The sequence below is a fragment of the Hyperoodon ampullatus genome (genome assembly GCF_949752795.1).
Source record: "Hyperoodon ampullatus genome assembly, chromosome: 13".
NCBI lineage: Eukaryota > Metazoa > Chordata > Mammalia > Artiodactyla > Ziphiidae > Hyperoodon > Hyperoodon ampullatus.
Genome location: NC_136926.1, coordinates 24084250 through 24105757, shown reverse-complemented (window position 1 = coordinate 24105757; position 21508 = coordinate 24084250). Strand labels below are relative to the sequence as shown.

The window sequence follows — 21508 nt, the reverse complement described above, 5'->3', positions numbered from 1 at the left end:
TGCTGAACTTCTAGCTCAGCCTAGGTCTTTAAGCCGCCGAGTGTCCCTGGACGTGTCCCCGGACCCATCCCGCGTCTCCTCAGAGTTCCTCATAAATGAATGGGAGAACAATCCCCACCCACGTCCCTAGGGTCTCGCGAGGAGTGTAGGGGTTCAGGAGGCAGAGGCGGAATTCCCAGAGGGAGCCTTCGGTCTCGGCCTGGTTGTTGCGGCAGATGTCGGGCCAGGCCCGGGCTAACCCGGAAAGGCCCGAGAAGCTTTTTCAGGTGAGTTCTAGTGATTGGCAGCCCAGGGGGGAGGGCTTCTGGTGACGGCTGCCCCGCCCCCTCACGTCGGGCCTGTTGGCGCCAGCCTGGGGGAGGTGGGCGGGTCCCGGGGTCTGCGGCGCCCATTGGGCATGGGGGGGAGGAGGTGCCAGGGAAGGCCTAGGGTCCCGCCCCCGGCTTTGTGGCGACCAATGGGAGCGGCTCGTGGGCGGGGCGTTGGCGGCGTCGGCGGAGGTCGGGCGGCTGAGGTGGCTGAGGTGGCCGCTGAGGCTGAGGCGGCGGGCGCGGCCGGGATGGCGAAGAGCCGCGGAGAGAACGGGCCGCGCGCGCCTGCAGCCGGGGGGAGCCTGTCGGGGACCCGGGAGAGCTTGGCCCCGGGTCCCGACGCCGCAGCCGCCGACGAACTCAGCTCTTTGGGCTCCGATTCAGAGGCCAACGGCTTTGCCGAGCGCCGCATCGACAAGTTCGGCTTCATCGTGGGCTCGCAGGGCGCCGAGAGCGCGTGAGTATCTCCGGGGCTCGGAGCCGGGGGGCCGGCGGCCGGGGGCGGGACCCGCGGGGGGTCCTCGACGCGGACAGAACCACTCTCAGAAAGGACAGACACGTCTCCCTTCCAACCAGGAACAACCGACCCCTTGTCTCCCTTGCTCCACCCCCACCTCCCCCCCCCAGCCGGACTGACCCACCCCTAGGAAGGGCCGACAGGGCTCTCCTCACCAGTGCGGACAGGTCGACAGATACCTGTCCCAACCCCAGCGCTGCCACCCTCGCCTTAGGGCTGGCTGACTCAGCCAGCCCCTGACAGGCTCACAGGTGACCGCCCCTCCCCCAGCAGGCTGCTATTCTCCATACCCAGCCTCCCATGAGACCCACAGACGCCCTTGTCTCAGCACCCCACTACCCCCACTTCAAGGGGACACCTTAGGCAGACTTCAGAGGGACGGGCTGCCCTGCCCCCACCGCACTCCGGGACAGACTGACCCTCACCTCAAGACACACGGACCTCTGGATGAATTGACATTGGTCAGCTCCCTACCACGTTGGGACAGACAGTCCCTTCCCCTCATGGAAGCGTCCCCCCTCAGAGGCAGGTTTCTCCCTGTCACCAGCAACAGGTGGGCAGGCACTGCCCCTTCCCAGTACCCACAGGATGGTGGTACCTCACCTCCAGGACAGACTGTCACCTGTCTCTGTGTATGCTGTGGAAGCATGCACCTCCTCTCCAAATGCAGACTGTGGGGCAGGCAAGGAGACAGCAGGGTCCCTGCTCATAGCACACCCCGATCCCCCACACCCAGGCACCCAGCTGGCAGGCAGAGCAATGTGAGGCAGTGGAGCAGCACCTTCCCTCCAGGCCGGGTAAGCTGAGCAGCCACATGCTGCCGCCACAGAACTCCCTGAGTCCAGTCCTCACAGAGATCATATGTATGGGTTGGTGATGCCCTTAGGAAAGATGGACTCCAGACCCCACTCCCATCCCAGCTGTCCTATCAGGCTCTCTTATGACTTATGGAAGAGCCTTAACCATCTGTAAGATCCCCACCCCACACCCCATAAAGGTCCCTTCTGGGATTTTCCGCAGTCCCAATGCCTCACATTCACCAGGCCTCCTTCTCCTTTGGAGAATTGGAGAGAAATACAGGCCTCTCCCCTAAGGAGAGTTCTCTTTTACCCACTGGATCTGTCTCCTCCAGCCTCTTCCCACTTGCTCACAGCAAGCTAAGGCTACTCCAGTCCAGGACTCAGAGAGCGCCCCTTATTCTGATCCTTCACCCTGACTTGCAGCTTTGTCACAGTTCCCCAGGGATTAGCTTGTGAGAACCCAAAGGGTACTTAGGGTATATTTTTGAATTGAAGAGCAGACACCAGGGATCAGGGTCCTGGGAGGCATGAGGTCTAGAAAAGTGGGAAAGGAGTTCCCAGTTGCATATGTGGGTGCGTGGAAGGAAGAGCTCAGATTTGCTGGTGAATTCTGGGAGATAAGAATTCCTACTCCATGCTTATCAGGCAGTTAACCAGGTATCAGGGTACAGAGCAGTGTAGTATAGTGGAAGAAGGCCAGATTTAGGAAGAAATCACTCTTGCTGGCTTTGTGACCTTGGGCCAGTTCCTGAATCTCTGAGCCTGCTTCTTCACTGTAAAGGGAAACAGTAATACCTACTCCCAAGGTTACTGTGGAGATTAAATAAGATCAAGCATTCGAAGGTGCCTAGCATAATGCCTGGCTCAAGTAGTGGCCCAGGAAAATGTTGTTTCCTTTCTTTTCCTTCTAAGGGTCTGAAAATTGATGAGAAAATGAGGGCGTACCTCTGGTATTTGTGGACAGGGAGGCCCCAGTGGAAGCACCTCCCTTTGGCTGTAGTCCCCAGCCAAGCAGCCAGACATCTGTCTTTCCCACCCTCCAACCGCAAACCAATGACACCGTCTGCATAATTGGTGTCTGTAGCGCTGGGGCTGAGGTGTGATTCCACGTCCCTTCCTCTCTCCCTGCCTCACTTTCTTGACCCTGTTGGTCAACCTAAAATCTCTGAAAGCTTGGATGTTCCCTGTATAGTTTATATTGTTGTTCAAAAAAAGCCAAAAGTAAGTCCCTGCTCAAGGCCATAAAAGAGGAAGTTATGGGAAGTTTCAGGGTGACTGCCCTGAACCCAGTCTCGTGGTTGAGGGCTAGGAGACCATGTGCTATCCCAGAGAAGTGAAACATTAGCACTGATGGCTGCAGTGGAGATGGCAGGGACTCTGGCTCCAGATTAAAGGTCTGTTTCAGCCATCCTGGGCCAAAGGTTGTCTCAAGACTATCAGTTTTGGCAGTTGCCAGGGGTTAGGGGGATGGGGGAAGAAAGCAGATCAGAAGCTACCTCACTCAGGTGACTGCTAGGTACCTGGCATGAGCAGATCATAAAATCATAGACTGTTAACACTGGAAGGGATCTTACGAGTTTGACTAGCTTAACCCTAACTTATTATACAGATGAGGAAACTGAGGTCCAGAGAAGAGAATAACTTGCTTAAGATCACACAGCACAGGGCTTCCCTGGTAGCTCAGTGGTTAAGAATTCGCCTGCCAGTGCAGGGGACACGGGTTTGAGCCCTGGTCGAGGAAGATCCCACATGCCACGGAGCAACTAAGCCCATGCGCTACAACTACTGAGCCTGTGCTCTAGGGCCCGTGAGTCACAACTACTGAGCCCACGTGCCACAACTACTGAAGCTTGTGCACCTAGAGCCCGTGCTCCGCACGCAACAAGAGAAGCCACCACGACGAGAAGCCTGTGCACCGAAATGAAGAGTAGCCCCCGCTTGCCACAACTAGAGAAAGCCCACGCACAGCAACGAGGACCCAACGCAGCCAAAAATGAATAAATTAAAAAAAAAAAAAAAAGAAACATCACACAGCACATTAGTGTCAGAACCAGGACTTGAACCCAGGGTTTCTGACTCCCCAGTCAAGACTGTTTCCACTGCCTTTACCACCCATTAATATGGCATATGGCCCCAGCAGTAAATCGAGTGCTGGACAGGTAGAATAGAAGGTTCCTAGAAGAACCTGTCTGCCCTCACCTTCCCTGGCTCAGGTCAGCACTTTTGACTCCCTCAGCAGTGTGGGAGGCTAACAGGGATGGCCCAGCAAGGATAAGGCTGTGTTGTCATTACCACTTCATTAGACTGATGAGCTTCAGGACTGGAACCAGGCTTTTTTTTTTTTTTTTTTTTTTGCGGGGATGCCGCGGCTTGTTGGATCTTAGTTTCCTGACCAGGGATTGAACCCAGGCCCTCAGCAGTGAAAGTGTGGAGTCCTAACTACTGGACCGCCAGGGAATTCCCTGGGACCAGGCTTATTCACTTTTTCCTCAGGCCTGCAGAGAAGTAAATGCTCAATTAATATTTATTTATTGAGTGACATTTACCGGCACACATTTCAAATCAGGAAGCTGAAAGTGAGCTTAGAGATGGCCATTCTCATATGGATAGGTAAACTGAGGCCTAAGAGAAGTGATTAACCTCACCTCTTCAGTCAGTTAGGAGCAAAGCCAGAAATTAAACCCAGAACTCCTGATTCCCAGCCCTAGGCCTTTTCTACTTCACCTTGTCCGTCTTTTTTTTTCTTTTTTTTTTTTTTTTGACTGTGTTTGGTCTTCGATGCTGCTTGTGGGCTCTCTCTAGTTATGGTGAGCCGGGTGGGGCTACTCTTTGTTGTGATGCGCGGGCTTCTCATTGCAGTAGCTTCTCTTGTGTGGAGCGTGGGCTCTAGGGCATGCAGGCTTCAGTAGTTGCAGCATGCAGGCTCAGTAGTTGTGGCTTCCGGGCTCTAGAGTGCAGGCTCAGTAGTTGTGGCTCGCGGGCTTAGCTGCTCCGCGGCATATGGGATCTTCCCCGACCAGGGCTCGAACCCGTGTCCCCTGCATTGGCAGGCAGATTCTTAACCACTGCGCTACCAGGGAAGTCCCACCTTGTCTGTCTTTTGAGCCTACTCTACAGGAAACCTTTGCTGGGCCCACGATGGTCCCTGCCTGCCCTTGAGCAGTAGCCAGTGAGTGGGGAGAGGCAAGAAAGCAGCCAGCCAGTGAAGGACCCTGTGGTGGCATGGGCACAGACAGGAGTGCTGGCAGCATTAGTTCTTTTGGCTTGGCTGGCAACTGAGCTGGTTGTTGAAGCCCAGGAAGGACCAGAGGAGAAGAAGTATCCTCAGCAGGGAAGGGTGAGAGGAGTGATGTTACCATTCCTATCACTTCGGGGTAGGAAGAGGAGACCTGTTTGTGGCGGGGTGGGGAGTCCCTTCTGCAGCATAGAGGACTTGGTCAGGAAGGGAAAGAAGGATATCAGTTGGATACCGGGTCTCTGCCCTGAGCAAGATGGCCTGAGAGGGGTGGATCCCTGACCTCCCTTTCCTTTTCCTATGTGATTGCCAGGACTGGCCTCCTGAAGCTGGAGTTTCCCACCCAGCTTCAGTCTGCTCAGTGCTTCAGGCCACATAAGGTGAGGAGCTATGCTCTCTGGGGTCCCGTGGGTGTTGGCTTCCTGTTAGGGGAGAGAGGGATCTGAACTGGGCCCAGGGAGAAACATCTGGAACAGCAATATTGTCTTTTGCTGATTCAGTTTCCCTGTCCCCTGGGCCCTCCACTACTCATAGCCAACTATGGCAGCCCTATGACTTTGAAAATCTTAGAACTGGCTTAATTGACATCCTGATAGTTTGGTCTGTGCCAGTTATTGTTGGGCCAGGGCCCTCCTGACAGGCCAGGGCCTGCCTCCCCGCTTTTCCACCACCTTCTCCAGTTTGTAAGTTCAGAACATCCTCTTTTCTTGAGCTATTACAGTTTCCAGGAGAGTGTGGAGCTGGCAGTGGAGTGGTCCCTGGGTAGCCCATCTGGAAAGAGACAGCTGCACATGTGGAACCCCAGTCTATGACTCTGGGCCACAGATCCTTCATTTTCTCTCCTCCTTCTCTTCCTCCAGTTTCAAAGGAAAATCCGGTTTGGTGGCCCTGTGGGTGTTCTAGGGCCTCAGACAAGACTTGACTTGGTGAAGGAGGGGGCCAGCACACCAGCTGCTGCCCTGGGAAGGTGCCTGGGTGTCCGCCTGCTAGGAAATCCTAAGCTGTGGGAAAGAGATAAAGCGGTGGGACCTGCTTGATGTTTTGTCCTCCCAGCATCTGGGTCTGAAACAGGACCTTCAGGGGGCCGGTGAGGCCTGGCTCTGGTTCAGCCTCGCAATCTGTTTACACCGCGGTTGGAAAAGAAGGTGCTCTGTGCTCCCTCCTCACCTAAGCTCTGGAGTCTGGCTGTTTGTGTGACCTTGGACATATTGCTTCAGTTTTATGAGCCTCAGTTTCTCACTGTGAAATGGTTATGATAATACTGACTTTGCAGGGTTGTTGTAAGGTTTAAATGAGCTGATGTTTGAAAAGAGCCTGACAACACCATAGGTGTTGTCAGTGAATGCTCAATGAATGTTCTACCTCCTCATAGAGACTGGAGTAGCTAGCGGTCCTGTCTTTTCATTTCCTACTTTCCATCTCTGGCTGTGATGATGAGCATCAGTGAGGTCCATCCACTGTGGGCAGGAGTGAACCCTAACCCATGGTGAACCCTTACGTTCCCCTGAGAGGGGTGGTTATCCCATTTTGTAGATGAGTACACTGAAGTTCTAAGAAGAAAGCGCCCAAGGCTTGCCAGCTGGTAAATGGAAGAACTGGGACTAGAACCTGTTTCTCGACGCTGAATTCAGTGACTAAACCTTGCTAAGGTGGAAGCAGGCAGGGCGCCAGGTGCTCACCAGTCCCTGAGGCCCCCATACCCAGAGCAGCCGTTAGCAGGAACCTGGCTACCTCCCCATCCCAGTGTGGAAGGCAAGGCAGGTCTCTCAGTACAGTCGAAGTCCATGGCCAGCCAGGCCAGAGAAAGACCCAGTGAAGATCCTTGGGGAGGCCCTGGAAGCCTGGCCAGATCAGGCCTGTTCTAGCCCTCCCATAGGCCAGAGTCTACATTGCTCTTGACCCCAAAATACTGCGTAATGACCATCTGACTTTGATATCCAGTGTGTGCCTTTTGGAAGAAGTGTTTCTTTGTAGGTAAGGCAGGGATTATGCACCCCATACAGGTGAGAAATCTGAGGCTTGGAGAAACCTTACAGTTAGGTAACAGTGGAGCCAGATTTGGGAGGGATCCCAGATCTTCTGACTCTCAGCCCATTGCTACCACAGCTACATGGACCTGCCCATTCTCTTCCTCACTCCAAGCCAGTTGAACCTCAGGTCAGGATGCATTGCCCACCAGAGCAGAGCCCAGTCGTCATCCACCCATTGTCAGTGTCCTAGCTGATCACTCTCTTTATCCTGCTGGCAGCACACCTGACGGGGAAGAGGCCTCCTTTAGCTGCTTTGTCTGCCCCTGGCAAATCTGCTGCTATCCTGGGCCCAGGGAGGGAGACCCTGGCAGGGAGAAAACTCCTGGCTGCTCTACTGGCAAACCAACTCTCCTGATGCTTGACCTGCTTAGAAGCCCCCTTTCCAGGATTTTAGGGAAGCTGCCAACTTAGGCTTTCCTTTTCTCATCTTTCTCTTTCCCTTCTCTATCCCACCCCACCCTCCTCTATTCCATGCTCTGTCCAGTTCCTCAGAGGCTGGCACAGCTTACCTCTTCTCTGCTCTTCATGTAGGGAAGTAGGCAGCAGACTCAGGAGCCTGGGAGAGAAAGCCAAGGCTTTACTTTCACCAGTTTATCCATCTTAGCAGTGAGTTTATTTATTTATTTATTATTTATTATTATTTTTTTTTATGGTACGTGGGCCTCTCACCGCCACGGCCTCTCCCGTCGCGGAGCACAGGCTCCGGATGTGCAGGCTCAGCGGCCACGTCTCATGGGGCCCAGTCGCTCCGCGGCATGTGGGATCTTCCCGGACCGGGGCACGAACCCGCATCCCCCGCATTGGCAGGCGGACTCTCAACCACTGCGCCACCAGGGAAGCCCTATTTATTTATTTTAATTTTTTTTTTTTTGCGGTACGCGGGCCTCTCACTGCCGTGGCCTCTCCTGCCGCGGAGCACAGGCTCCGGACGCGCAGGCCCAGTGGCCATGGCTCACAGGCCCAGCTGCTCCGCGGCACATGGGATCTTCCCGAACTGGGGCACGAACCCGTGTCCCCTGCATCGGCAGGCGGACTCCCAACCACTGCGCCACCAGGGAAGCCCAGTGAGAGTTTATTTATCAAACATTTATTGAGCCCCTACTCTACAAGCCTCTGTGACTGGGACTAAGGATACAGAGTTGATCGAGACATCTGTGTCTTGTTGACCTCAAAGCATTCACAGACTGGTTGGAAAATAGAAGCACAACCAAATCATTACAATGTTGAGCAATAAAACCTGTAATGGAGGCATGTGTTTGCTCTGGGAATATATAGGAAGAAGAAGCAGCAAGCTCCATCCATAGGAGCCCAGAGAAAAGAAGTGGCATTTGATCCAGGCCTGAGAAGGAGCAAGGAAGGCCATCCTGTTGTATGGGAGGGGGACCCGTGTGCAGAGTCCCCCCAGAAGCCAGCTGTTTGAGAAATGTGGTGTGCCAAGAGGTGACAAGAAGAATGGGAGGTGGGAGGATGACGTGAAGCAAGGGGAGGGTAGCAAAGTAGGTTGGGCAGACTGTGACTAGCCTTGAATGTCAGACTGAGGCCTCCTGTGTTTCATCAAGGTCAGTCTGGTGCTGGCATGGAAGGTGGCATAAAGAGGAGCTGAACCACAGGCGGTGAGAGCAGTTGGGAGAGGTTGGGACATTGGGCTGCAGAGAGGCCTGGAAGAGTCCTGGAGCTATGAGGATGAAGAGGTCAGCAAGCAGGGCTTGGTGCCTGATTGGCTGTGTGGCCTGAGGGGAACTGGGAAGGCTTTGGCCAAGCTGAAGTGGCCCTAGCCATTCTGGGGCCTTCTGACCACAGGGAAGGAAGGCCATCTGTGGCCTTCCTTTGAAGCGGACAGTGGGCTGCTGCTGACTGTGCTTTGTCACAGCCCTGGGCTCCCCAAGGTGCCTGGCATGGCTGGCACGCTCAGGGCATATCAAGGGTTTCTTTGTCTCTCTCCAGTAGGAGAGTGGGTTTGGCCTGGTTGGGAGGGGGTGGAGTGAGTGGAACTGAGCTTTGAGGTCTCTGCCCAGTAAACATATTGGATGGCAAGGAAGGCTGCAAGAAGGGCTAGACTCCTCTCCAAGGAGAGAGGAGTAAGGCCTGAGGGCATGGAAAGCCTACCTTAGGGCGGTATGTAGCTGGGGAGGGTAGGTTTGGGGCTTTTAGGCGCAACCTAAGCTGATCAAGGGGAGGCAGATGGCAGCTGAGGGCTGACCTCATCTCACCTTTATTCTGTTCCTGGAGCTGGTGCCTCAGCTGGGAGGTGGAAGCAAGTCCAGTGCCTATGAGAAAGTGAACCCCTCAGCCCTTCAGGGCACCACCAGCCATTTCTCAGAGATGATTCTGGCTGGATATGTGGATTTAGGCTAATATGGGAAAGGTTTCTGAACCCAGGGGTCAAGGTGCCAGTGCTGGCTCCACCACTGCCCCTGGTGGTGTGTGACTTAAGCACGTCCTCTCACCTGACCATGGGGCTAATGCTCCCTGCTTTTCATCCAGCACGTACTACGTGTGCAGGGTCTGGGGACTTGTTCCTGCCCTCCCAAAGACCTAGAGCCTAGCAGGGAAGTCAGACATTCAACAGCAGATAAAGGTGTGGTCTGTGTACAAAAGGATTGTGAGGATCAAATGAGATAACTGGATTAGGAGCATGTGTAAACAAACACTGCTAAACAGGGATCAGGAGACCTGAGTCCTGGGCTTCCCTGGGCCCCTAACTAGCTCTGCGACCTTGAGAAAGTTGCTTAATCTTTCTAAACCTCAGTTTCCCCTGCATATAAACTAAGATAGTTTTAATGGGTGATGTTGAAGAGGTCTTCTGCTTCTAACATTCTGAGACTGACCTTGGAGTATATGAAAAGGGCTTTGAGAAGTTTTTTATCAGGTACCACACAAGTGCAAGGGGTCATCAGGGCACAGCCCAAAAGGCCAGTGCTTCCAGCATGCTCTGTTCCTCTTATGAGAGGACCTCCCTTTGTTCAGACCAGTGGCCCTCATGTCTTTGGGAGTGCGGTCAAATCAAAGAATGCTTTGATTTGTCTAGCTCTTTGTTCTGCAAAGTGCTTTCTTTCTCATTGCCTTGCAGTAATCCTTACAGGAGCAATGGGAAGTCAGTAGGGTGAGTTTTATTTTGCCCTGTTTACAGACAAGGAAACCTAAGCTGAACGAGTAATGGAATTGTGCCTAGAAGCCAGGGTTCCTCCTTCCCAATTTTCCATTTTACCAAAGCTTGTTGCCACTGTGTGGCCTGTCCTCCCTCTTCCTGTCCCAGGCTTAGGACTTTCAGTCCAGCCCCAAGTGTCTACACTTCTCCTAGTAGGCATCTCGAGTTGTTTTTGTTGTTGAGTTGTTATAATGGATGGCGCACTTCCTGTCCCAGGTCTCCACACACAGCCCCTCACATATACCCCAAAATAAGGCAGGAGCAGCTGGGTAGTAAGGGGCCCAGGAACATAGTATGGAAAACTCTTGTTCCTCCTCTTCTGTGTGTCCAGAAGCCATCTTTCCTAGCCAGCCTCTTTTGGAGGATGCTGTATATTTCCGTTTCCTCTCTGTCTTGGTTTCACAAAAAAGGAGAAACTAAATTTGGACCTGGGAGATCCTGGGTTCAAGACACCAGCAGACCTGACTTAAAGCCCTGGCTCTGTCACTTTCTAGCCATGTGACCTCTCTGAGTCTGTAAATGGGCCAGGTGGTGGCATTAGGAGAGGGAACTGGCCCCATGCCAGTTATGGTTACGAGTATTAAGGGAGGAAATGTTGGTAAAGCACCCAGCACAGTGTGTGCCACAAAGTAAGAGTTCATTGGTACATGGTGGCTCTTATAATTCAAGTGTGAATTATCCTCTAAGGTTTACTTCAGGCCTTTGGCATAATGGTGAGAGAACAAGGCAGTGTGGGTGTGAAGATCCAGACTTCCTCATGTGCTCTGCCTACCCACCCTTGGACCTTGCGGGTAAAACGGGAGCCAATCCCACTCAGCTAGTGGTCTTGAGCTTTCTGTCCTGCCAGGGCAGGTTGGGAATCCCCCAATCAGTTCCTCATTGAGTCATTTGGAACAGAGCCCTCAGGTGACCCTGACTCTGAGGACCCTGATCTTCTCCTTGGTCTGTGAAGATAAAGCAGAAGTGAGAACAAAAGTGGGTCTCCTGAAAGATTCAATTCAAAGCATGCAACTGTAGGGCTGCCTGGGGCTTCTGCCCTCTTGGGTAGTGGCAGTCACTTGGGGAAGGAGTAAGAGTTTACTTCATAATTACCACCACCCTCCTGTGTTCCTTGTAGACTTTCATCCTTGGTTTCCTGTCCTGCCTCTGAGTGACCCCTTCCAACCTCCCAGCATAGTCACATGGTAATGCCATTTCACAGAAGAGCCTGCATGGTGAACCATGCTTTCACCAATACCACCTCATTTAACTCTGTGAGATATAGTTATTATCATCATAATATCCATTTTACAGAGGTAGACACCAAATCCCAGAGTGGTAAAGTGACTTGCCAAGCATCACACAGTATATGGCTCTGAGGTCACTAAGTTCCAAGCTCCCTGGGAGCAAGGCTTGTGCTCACCCTGGACATTGGATAGTTACTGGCTTGCTGAAAACCTGAGTTTCTTCACCTGCAGAAGCGGGGGGAGGTGATAATTAGAGGACCTATTTCATGTGCTTGTTGTCAGGATTAAATGAAATAATTTAAGTGTTGAGCGCCACGTCTGGTCCACAGCAAGTACCTGGTAAGTGTTATAACAAACATTCAATTATGTTAATTGAATATAGAATTATAATGTTGTAAAAGGCCATCATCAAGCACATCTGAGCTCAGCCCTGTGCTGGGCTTCAAGGAAGATCCAGAGCTGGTATCAGGCCAGAGAGGGAGTGCCCTTTATGAAGCACTTTCTGTGCTTGTTCTTTTCCCATCTGATCTCAAGGTAGAGGATAGTATTCCCATCTCAGTGGGGAGAAAACTGAAACTCAGAGTGCCTGAGGTCACAAAGCAAATGAATCTGTCAACACACATTTATTGAGCACCAGCTAGGTACTAGGCTCTGTTCTAGGGCCAGGACACACTGTGGAGAGTGTGATTGGCAGAGCCTCTGTCCCCCAGGAGCGCACCTTCTCGTGGAATGCTGCCTCAGCGGAGTGGACAGTCGAGCTGGAGAAGCCAGACTCGCTCCACTAGACTGCTCACATTCCCCAAACAAGCCAGGCCCTTTTCCATTCACTTGTGCTTTCTCATACTGGGTCTTCTGCCTGATGTGCTCTTTCCCCTTTCTCACCCTGGCCACTTCCTGTCACCCTTCAAGGACCATCTCAAAAGTCAGCTCCCCTTTAAAGCTTTCCCTAACTCCCCCCACTCCCACCCTGAGGGCTTCTTGCAGTCTCCTAGCACCTTCTCCCCATCTAGTTCTTCTGTGATAGCACCTCTGTGTGTGCTAGTTATTTACTCACCCATCTTGTCTCCTCTGCCAGATTGACCTCCCCAAAGGCAGGGACTACATTTTATTCAACTTTGTAGATTCAGGGCCTGGAACACAGGCTCTAGAGAGATGGGTATGGAATGTAATGAGGTGCTGATTGTGTTCTGCTCCTGGAGTGGTTAGGAAAGGCCTTGTAGAGATGAGAGGGTATTCTGAAGGAGGCCTCAGAAGATGAGTGGGACTGAATGAGAGTTGGGGGAGGGGTGAGGGAGGGCAGCTCAGAGAGAGGGCCATCTAGAAATAGGGCTGGGGAAAAAGAAGGATGTGTAGAGGGAATAGGAAGGCCTGGGAGCCAGGGCCTGAGGTTTCTGTTGAAAAAGGAGGGCAGTAGGGAGCCTTGAAGGAGTCTTGGCAGAGATAAGCAGTGAGTCAAGACTGAGTTGATAAGATCTATCAATAACATTTAGCAGTTTTGTAAGGGTGGGTGAGGGGGGCTGTAATTGAGTCATGGGGGCCCCCAGGTGCCCACAGTGAGATTGTGGCCTGAGGCCCCAGTTGCCGGTGGGGAATTTCAAGTAGTACTCTGCCCCATAGGGGTGGGGGGTTGGAGAAGGGATGTCTTCTGTTGCGAATAGTCTCCATGCCTCTCTGCATTTGTCAGGGAGAGCTCCCCTGGGAGTTTTTGCTAAGGTCTGTGCCTTTCCCTAGCTGAGTGGGGGTTGGGGAGGGGGATTCCTTGCTTTTTGGAGCCAGCAAGGCCGGTGCTTAAAGGAACCATTTCTTGCCTCTGACATGGGGGGGAGGGTGGGGCTGTGCAGAGCGGGGAGTTGGGCAGAGGCCCATGGCACTGAGGCCAGAGAAGGGTGGAGAGAACCTGTTTACCATTGTGCACTGACCCAGGGCTGGAAGGAGCAAAGCCAGGGAATTCCTTATGGGAAAGGGAGGCAGGCCCGGAACTAGCTTGTACCAGGAGTGGGGGAGAGTGAAGCAAACCAGACTCTCTCTCTCACCCAGACAGGGAGCCTGGACACTGCCCTACCTCCAAGTCAGGGGTTGCCAGGCCTCAGGAGGGAGCACCAGGCTGCTGCAGACCATCTTCCTTTTCTACCCTGACTCACAGCGTCACCTTGGGCAGATCACTTACCCTTTGGTCTCCAGGCTTCCCTGGCTGTCTGGGGAGTGGGTGGACTCCTTAGGTAACCTCACAGGCCTCCCAGCCCTGACCATTGGCCATTTGCACACCACCAACCCACCCTCTCTTGATTCCAGTTTCCTGTCATTGGTTATTATGGAGCTGGCATAAAAGCTATTTATACTTTGGTCATTACCACCTCTTAGGTTAATGAACTCCAGAGGTTGTTACTGAGTGTGCAAAGCAGGTCAGCCTTTTGTTTATTCTCGCTTCTTTTTCCAGCTCTGGGTGGGAGACGGGAGCTCCCCCATCTCTGTTGTCCCTGGATCTGTGATTGCACGTCCATTTCCCAAGTTTCTGCACTTTCATCTTGCTCACTCTTGCCATCTTAGCACAGCGTGTAGTGGTTCTCTACTGGGTGATAAAGGAAAGAGAAGGGAATGTCACAGGTATTGAGGCCCTGTTACATGTGGATCACTTTATATTTATTGGATAGTTTAGTACTCAGTTGGCAGCCTCTACTTCCAGGCTGTGTAACCTTGGACAGATTATTCAGCTGTGCTAAGCTTTGGTTTTCTTGTCTATTAAGTAGAGATAATAAAAACTACTTCCTTGGGGACTTGTGTGCCTATGTAGTGCTTGGCAGAGCTAGTACAGAGCGAGTGCTGGAAGTGTATCAACTCTTACTGTCTCATGTGGTCTTTACTGCCCTCTGAAGGGGTGGTATTGCCCCCATGTTACAGGTGGGGAACCAGAAGCTCAGAGAGTGGAGTAGTCACAAAGTGGCAGAGCTGGGTCAGAAGCCAAGAGTTACAGTCTATGTGTCATTGAGTAAATGACTTAATCGCTTGGGGCCTCAATTGCTTCATGGGTAAAATGGGGATAATTGTGCCCTGCTGCGTGTGTGTATGGACCAGTCAGATGAGAAAAGGGATGTGGAAGTGCTAGGTAAGCTGCAAATACCAGTCACCTAAAGCTACCATTAGCCAGCCACCCACCAGGCTGGGTCCTTATACACATCTATTCTTCATTTAGGCCTTATAAAGTATGAGGTATGTGTATGGTCCCACTTGAAAATGAAGTTGAGACTTAGAGGTCTGTCTCCCAGTTGGAGGATCTGGAATGGAAACCTAGGTTGGTTGGCTTCAAGGTCCCCAGTCTTTTTACTCTCTCCCACACTCCACCTGGCCTTCCCGATGATTGAGATGAGGAGGATCAATCCTGAGGTCTGTGACCTTGGGCCTTCTGCTTGGGCTGGTTTAGAGAGTGAGGCTTGGAGGAGGCAGTTACACTGGTTCCTTGGGACCAAAGTTTATCTGACACCTTTAGATAAAGGGGTCATGGGCACAGGCACCACACCTGGCTGAGTCTGCCAACCGGAGGGGCTGAGGTGTGCTTGGGTGGAAAGTATTGATACATGGCTGGAAGGACAAGGCGGAGAGAGCCCAGGTCTTGGGTAGCCTTGGGAACTGGTCTTCTCCCTCTGAGCTCTTGGAAGTTTTTAGCTTCTAGGTTTGGGGAGAAGGCTAGGGAGCCTGCAGAGCCTGGTGTCAGTGGAGTGTCACTGCTTCCTTGGGCCATGGCATGGCACAGCACTGCTAAGCCTAGCTCAGCCTGAGAGCCCGACAGAATCTGGGCTTAGTCACTCTCTGGCTGCCCACTTCTGTCTCCTCTGTGCCTCTCTCCCTTAGGAGGTGGTGGCCGAGGGTGTGCTTGCGAGCTTTGCCCATCCAGCATATTGGCCTCGCTGAGCATTGCTACGTAGGGGCAAGCCGCTCACTGAGACAGAACACTAGAGGAGGGTTTAGACTGTCTCCAGGGGTTTCGGGGCCAGAGACAGAGCTCCACAGTGGCACCTGGAGAACGGCCTGATTTCCTCACAGCCTTCCCAGGGGAGTGAGAAACAACACATGAGTCACTATGGCAAAGGAAAGCCCTGGTTTTGCCACTTAGTAGCTTTGGACTTTGCCCAAGTCATACAATCTCTCTGACTGGGTCAAGTTTCTCATGGGTCTAATGGAAATAGTAATTAATCTATGAGGATCTCACTGGGCTATTAGGGGCGCAAATAAAATTGCTGTAGGCAACAGTGGCTTGTAGCCCTGAAGGCAATACAGATGAAAATAATGTCATGGAGAAAACCAGGCAGGCATCTGTTGAACACCTGTGAGGTACATGGTGGGAGTTACAGACGTTCAAGACCCAGTCCAGTTAGGGAGGGACAGTGCTGAGCAATATGACCAAGTTGTAATGAAATGCTCATTTCAGACCATGTCTTGATTCATTAGTGATTTAGTGCTGAAATCAATTTTAGGGGATTGTGACCAGCATTAAAAGAAGAAAAAAAAAGAAATAGAATAGAATATAGGGCTTCCCTGGTGGTGCTGTGGTTAAGAATCCATCTACCAATGCGAGGGACACGGGTTCAAGCCCTGGTCCGGGAAGATCCCACATGCCGCCGAGCAACTGAGCCTGTGTACCACAACTACTGAGCCTGCGCTCTAGAGCCCGCGAGCCACAACTACTGAGCCCATGTGCCACAACTACTGAAGCCCATGCACCTAGAGCCCGTGCTCCACAACAAGAGAAGCCACCGCAGTGAGAAGCCCGCGCACCACAGCAAAGAGTAGCCCCCGCTCGCTGCAACTAGAGAAAGCCCGCGTGCAGCAACGAAGACCCAACGCAGCCAAAAATAAAATAAATTTAGAAAAATAAATTAATTTTTAAAAAATGAATAAAATAATATAAAAATTGAACTGAAAATATCCGGTGCATTAGTACATGTAATAGTAAATTGTTTCATAAAATGTATTTTGGTTATGTGTGTGTGTGTGTGTGTGTGTAGTCTCAGTCTAAAATGTATTTCTTACTGGGAGTTTCAGTTTAAAACCTTTGAGAAATGGTGTTCTAGGTCAGGATGAAGGTCTTCAGGTTGGAGGACAGCCAGTGAGATCTGGGCAGGCATGGAGGCTGCGTAGAGGCTAAGGGCTTGATCTTTGCAGGCAGGAGCATGGACTGTAGAGTGAGGCAGGCCTGGGTTTGAATGCAGCTACATGGCCTTGAGCAAGGCACTGAACTTTATTAAGTCTTGGATTCTACTTCTGGAAAATGGATATATATAAGTGTTTTGGAAGATGTTGGTAAGTAGTAAATGATGTACAGATGGTAACTCCTATTGCTGCTGTTATTGTTGAAGTTGTCATTTTTATTATTATATTGTGCCCTGAAAGTATTGCTGTGACTTGGAGAGGGGAGAGGAAAGGGCATTCCAGGTAGGGATGGGTGGGTGACAAGGGATAAGTACGTGTGTGCCTGGTGTGGGGCTGATCTGGCTGAGAATTGTGCAGCCTTAGAAGGGGGTATTGAGATTATAGATAAAGATACCAGGAAAATTTGGGGGAATTAAGTTTTAACAGTAAAAACTTCAACAGTAGGGGTGGCTTTACCTAGAGATAATGAGGCCCCATCCCTGGAGGAGTTCCAGCAGAGGCTGGGCCACTAGAGACTGTTCTCATTAGGCTCTTTTGGTTGCAGAGACTCCTTCAGGTCACCTTAAGGTCAGAGGGGTTTTCTGAAAGGGTGAGTGAAACTCTCAGACCTGAAGCATCCCCCATGGGCCATGTGGTTCCTTAAACTGCCATTTGGTCAGCTTCCCTGTCACTGGAAACTGGCTCATGCTCTCCCGCCACTGTTAGGAGGAAGCCACCTCAGGGCCTCTACACCATTATGCCATTTGCAGGGATACCCAGACCCCAACTCCATCTCACGGCTCCTTTCTGGGCATCTTTTGAGGGTCAATTCACAATGCAGGCCATCCAATCGTATAGGGAAACAGCCTCAGAGAGGGCAAGGGACTATTGTAGAAGGGATTCCTATATCAGACAGCAGTCTGATCAGATGCCTTCTGAGATTCTGACTGACCAGACTGAAGGGTATGTGAACCTTCTGATTTTTTAAAAAATGGGTAGCCTGCTGCTTTTCAGACGCACATCCTGTATGTAAAGAGAAGTTTACCTGTAGTTAGAGAGCATGTAAAGTGCTGAGTTCTCCGTTCAACCAGACCTCCAGACCTCCAGTGTCTTCCTTCACACCCTCTCCAGGTGGGTTAAACTCCTCTGCTGTTGGAGGAGAAGGCACTCAAATGACCATATTTCCTCAAATTTTTCCCAATTTAAGATTTTAAAAATCAAAATGGATCTTTCAATTGACATGTCATTTAAAGCAGTGGTGGGGTTTTTATTTGTTTCTGAGCAGATCTTACCAAATCAGTGGTGTAGTTTAAAATCAGTAGTGTCTTAGAATCCAGGAAATATGGTTGTTTGTTTTGTACCCATTTGAAATTCCGGTTTGAGGTTTGATGTTGGGGCTTTGAAACTGCAAAAGCTGTTATCTGGAATCATTTAAAAGAACACCGAACTTGAACGTGTTCCCCTGTGTATTTGTAGTTGGGAGAATGGGTATCTCTGGGGCCCTGCTGTCAGATCTTATCAATAAAGACAGACTGGAGGGTTGAGGTATCAAATGGGCGTATATTTAATCAGATGGGTATTCTCTGGAAACTGGTAATCTCAGGCGAAAGCCTTGCCCTCTTATGAGCCTCCATTTTCTCATCTGCTCTGGGGAGGGATTGGATCAGATATTATCCACATCCATAACTGCCAGCACTTCCTGTTGACTCAGTGTGGGTACCCCTTTTGTTTAGTCAGCTAGAAGGCTCATCCCCTGACTTGTATAAGTGAGTACTTTGTAGTTGATGGGAGGGGACCTGACCTGTGATGCTGGGCCTTTGGTTTCCGCTCCCTGGGTGTTTTGGGGGCTGCCTGGAGACGTGCATAATTTACATTCCTTTGTAATTTACCTGATCTAAAGGTACGGTCTCAGGTTTTCTCCTATGGGGAGGGATAGGAAGGAGAGTATCCTTGTGCCCTGGTTCTGTCTGTAGGTGGTGAGAGGGTCAGCAGTTCCAGAGGGTGGTAGCCTGTGTCCCTGTATAGAGGGGGCCAAGTTTGCCCAAGGCTCTTGTCTCTCCTTGGCTGTTCAGCTCCAAGGCTGCTCTCAGGCCTGTGCAGTTCTCCAGATAAAGAACACTTAAGAAGAGGACCTGCCCTTTTGTGTCTGGGGGCCTTTGCTCTGCCAGGGCCCCTCCCTCTGCTCTTCCAACCAGTAAAAGTTATAGCAGTGCATTTCCTTCCGGTAGAAAGAGAATCAGAGAATCAAGGCCTGGGCCAAACTCTAGCCCCACCATGTCCTGTTCCTGCGAGCCTCCTCCCAGCTGCCTGAGTGCCTCAACTCCTTCCTGGGAGGTCAGGCAGCACTGAGTGCAGGCACTTGGCTAGGATCTGACTTGGATTTGAGTCTGGGTTCTTCCACTGATTTGCTGTTTGACTCTAAGCAATATACCCTCCCTTGGTATCTTGCCTCTCAATAATGTCAGTACTTTTTTAATTGAAAAAAAAAGGCACAAAAAAGAAATTTAAAAGATCCATAATCCACTACTTTAAAAATAATTTTAAGAGAGTGTGTATGTGTGTGTAGAGAAGTGCACATATATATTTTTTTCGTTGTTGTTTTCTTACCAATATTGCTCTGTAGGCTAAATAAGGAAGCAGCCTACAAACACTAGTCTCCTTCTTCTCTTTGCCCCTTAGTTACGTGAACTCAGGAATTTCCAGGGTCTCACTCTTTGGAAGAAGCTCACTCACTTGAGGCGCCCTCTAAGCCAGGGATTTCGCCTCAGCCTACCTCAGCTGCTTTGGTGCTGCCTGGCGTGGGTCTTCATGCTGAGCTGTTTTCCCCACCAGCTCTAGCGGGCATTCAGAGGCCAGTAGGAGGGCTGGGAGTTTGTTTTTGTCACAGGAGTTCTTCTAGGAGTGCTTCTAGGGCCAGATACCCTGGCTAGAACAATGCCTGCATAGCTGTGACAACTGCACAGTTAGTAGATGTACAAATACAAGTGGCATTTGATGGGGCTTTGAAGTGTATTTAGGATTTTGATAGGTAGAGACAACTCGGAGAGCATTCCAGCAAAGGGACTGGCATGAGCAAAGGTTGAGAGGTGGGAAAGGGCCAGGGCGTAACTGGGGAAACTATGAGTAACTAGTTTTGTAGAGTGCAGAGGTGAGCATGTTATTTCTGTTCTTGTTTGACTAGTTTTTTCGTCCAGCTCTGAACCTTGCATGCTGGCCCTGCGAAGAGGCTTATTTATCGGGACAGACCCAGCATGGGAATGCTTTGCTGTGGCGCACAGGTGCAGGCATTCAGGCCTCTGCCCCAGAGAGGCACAGTGACCCCTGGCCCCTTGATGCATTGGGGGAGTGAGCACTTGAACCTAGTGTCTCTCCAGCCTATGCCTTCCAGGGAGGGGCCTGCATTCCCTCGCATCTGTGTTAGGGTGTCCATGAGTTAGCAGCTCCAAAGGGAACTGCAGGGATGGAGGGCAGGGGGAGGAATGGAGACCGACCAGGCTGGTGGCTGGGGCCTCAGCCAGGGCCTTTGCTTCTCTTGGCACCTCTGACAGGCCCTGCCCTCTGCTCCACAGGCTAGAGGAAGTCCCCCTGGAGGTGCTGAGGCAGAGGGAGTCCAAATGGCTGGACATGCTCAACAACTGGGACAAGTGGATGGCCAAGAGGCACAAAAAGGTGAGGGTCCTGGCCTTGGGCCTCAGGCTGGGAGTCACAGCTGGGGGAGGAAGTGAAGAGGGAGGAGTTGCATCAATTTGGAGGAGCAGGAGCTTCTCCAACCGCCAGCTGCCTTAGGTGTCCCCACCTGCCAGCTTGGAAATGGGGACAGAAGCTGGCTGGAGGGCAGGTCCCAGGTTTCACTTGGGCCTCCCAGATGACTTCAGACACTCACAGAACTTTGTCCTGGAGTCAGACTTCAAAGCCGCTCTTAGCCAAAAGCCCTTCAGGCAGCTTTCTTCCAGCTCTCCTGGGGGAAGTCCTTACTGCTGCTCACCACCTATCAGGGAGGACTTTATAATACTAATGATAGCCAATGTATGTTAAACACTTGACGTGTGCTGGGCACTTGACTTGGATAATCCTTATAACACCCCAATGAGATTGGTGGTGGTAGTATCTGCACTTTATGGATGGTTACAGAATCAAGGTTTGAACCTGGGCAGTCTAACTTTAGTGCCTGCACTCTTCACAACCACAATAAGGGGCCTTCCTCACCCTCTAGATTAATTTGATGAGCTCCCTCTTGCCCCTTGGACAAAGCAAAAAGAAAGAAAAGTAACCTCACAGTTTAATGGTCTTATAAAAATGAAAATACCCTGTGGTCCTTTTCTGGTGGGCTATATTTAGGCACTAGCTCTATCACCCCGTAGGAACATCCTTGCCCACTACATGTATGTGTTGATACTCTTGTCTACCTCAACAGGGTCTACTTACTCTCTGGCCTAGCGGAGGCCTGTCCACAGTCCCACAGCCGGGTCTGTCTGCACAAGTACCCAGTGCACAGTGACCCCGCTGGCCTGCTGTTGTCTGCTGACATGCTGGTCTCCAGGCTGGCACAGCTGGCTGCAGGGCTTCGCAGAAAGCCCAGGACCAAAGGTCACATAAGGGCTTGGGCCCAGCCCCACGGCCTCCCTCTCTTCGTGCCTGTGGCTAGCTGTGTGACTTTGGGTGAGTCACTTCACCCTCTCAGCCTCAGTTTCCCTGGGCAAGTGGGAATGACAGTCCTGTTGCAAGGCTCCTACTGTAAAGCCCTGAGCCCATGGGAGGAAAGGTGCACCCAGGCCAGGGCTCTTTCTTGCTGTTCTATGTGGGCTTTGGGGCATTCATTTTTTGCTTATTAGAAAAACTTTCACTTAAAAAAATTTTTTTTTTTAGAGCAGCTGTTCTTCAACTGCTTCCTGCCTGACTCTGGGGTCAGTTTTCCTGCTTCCTCAGTCCTCGGGCTTTTACGCTGAAGCTTCAGCTCCCTCTCCACTGTCTGCTGTGGTGACTAGTGGGTGGCAGGGAGATGGCTGTGGAATTCTCGCCCCAGCCTCCCTCGCAGATGGGGATTCCAGAGGGGAGCCTTGGGGAGCTCCTCTCAGCAGAGCAGCCAGCATCACTTCCTCTTCCCCTTTGCTTCCCTG

General features: G+C 51.5%; 1 protein-coding gene across 1 annotated transcript in view; it reads left to right on the top strand.

Annotated features, from left to right (window-relative positions):
• Positions 1–544: 544 nt before the first annotated feature.
• Positions 545–21508, top strand: part of TBC1D10A (TBC1 domain family member 10A) — a 30326-nt gene continuing 9362 nt past the window's right edge. The window contains exons 1-2 of the mRNA XM_079717739.1: positions 545–768; positions 19961–20060. Coding sequence (XP_079573865.1) covers positions 560–768; positions 19961–20060 — 309 coding nt within the window. The 5' untranslated portion in view covers positions 545–559. The remainder of the gene's footprint in view (positions 769–19960; positions 20061–21508) is intronic.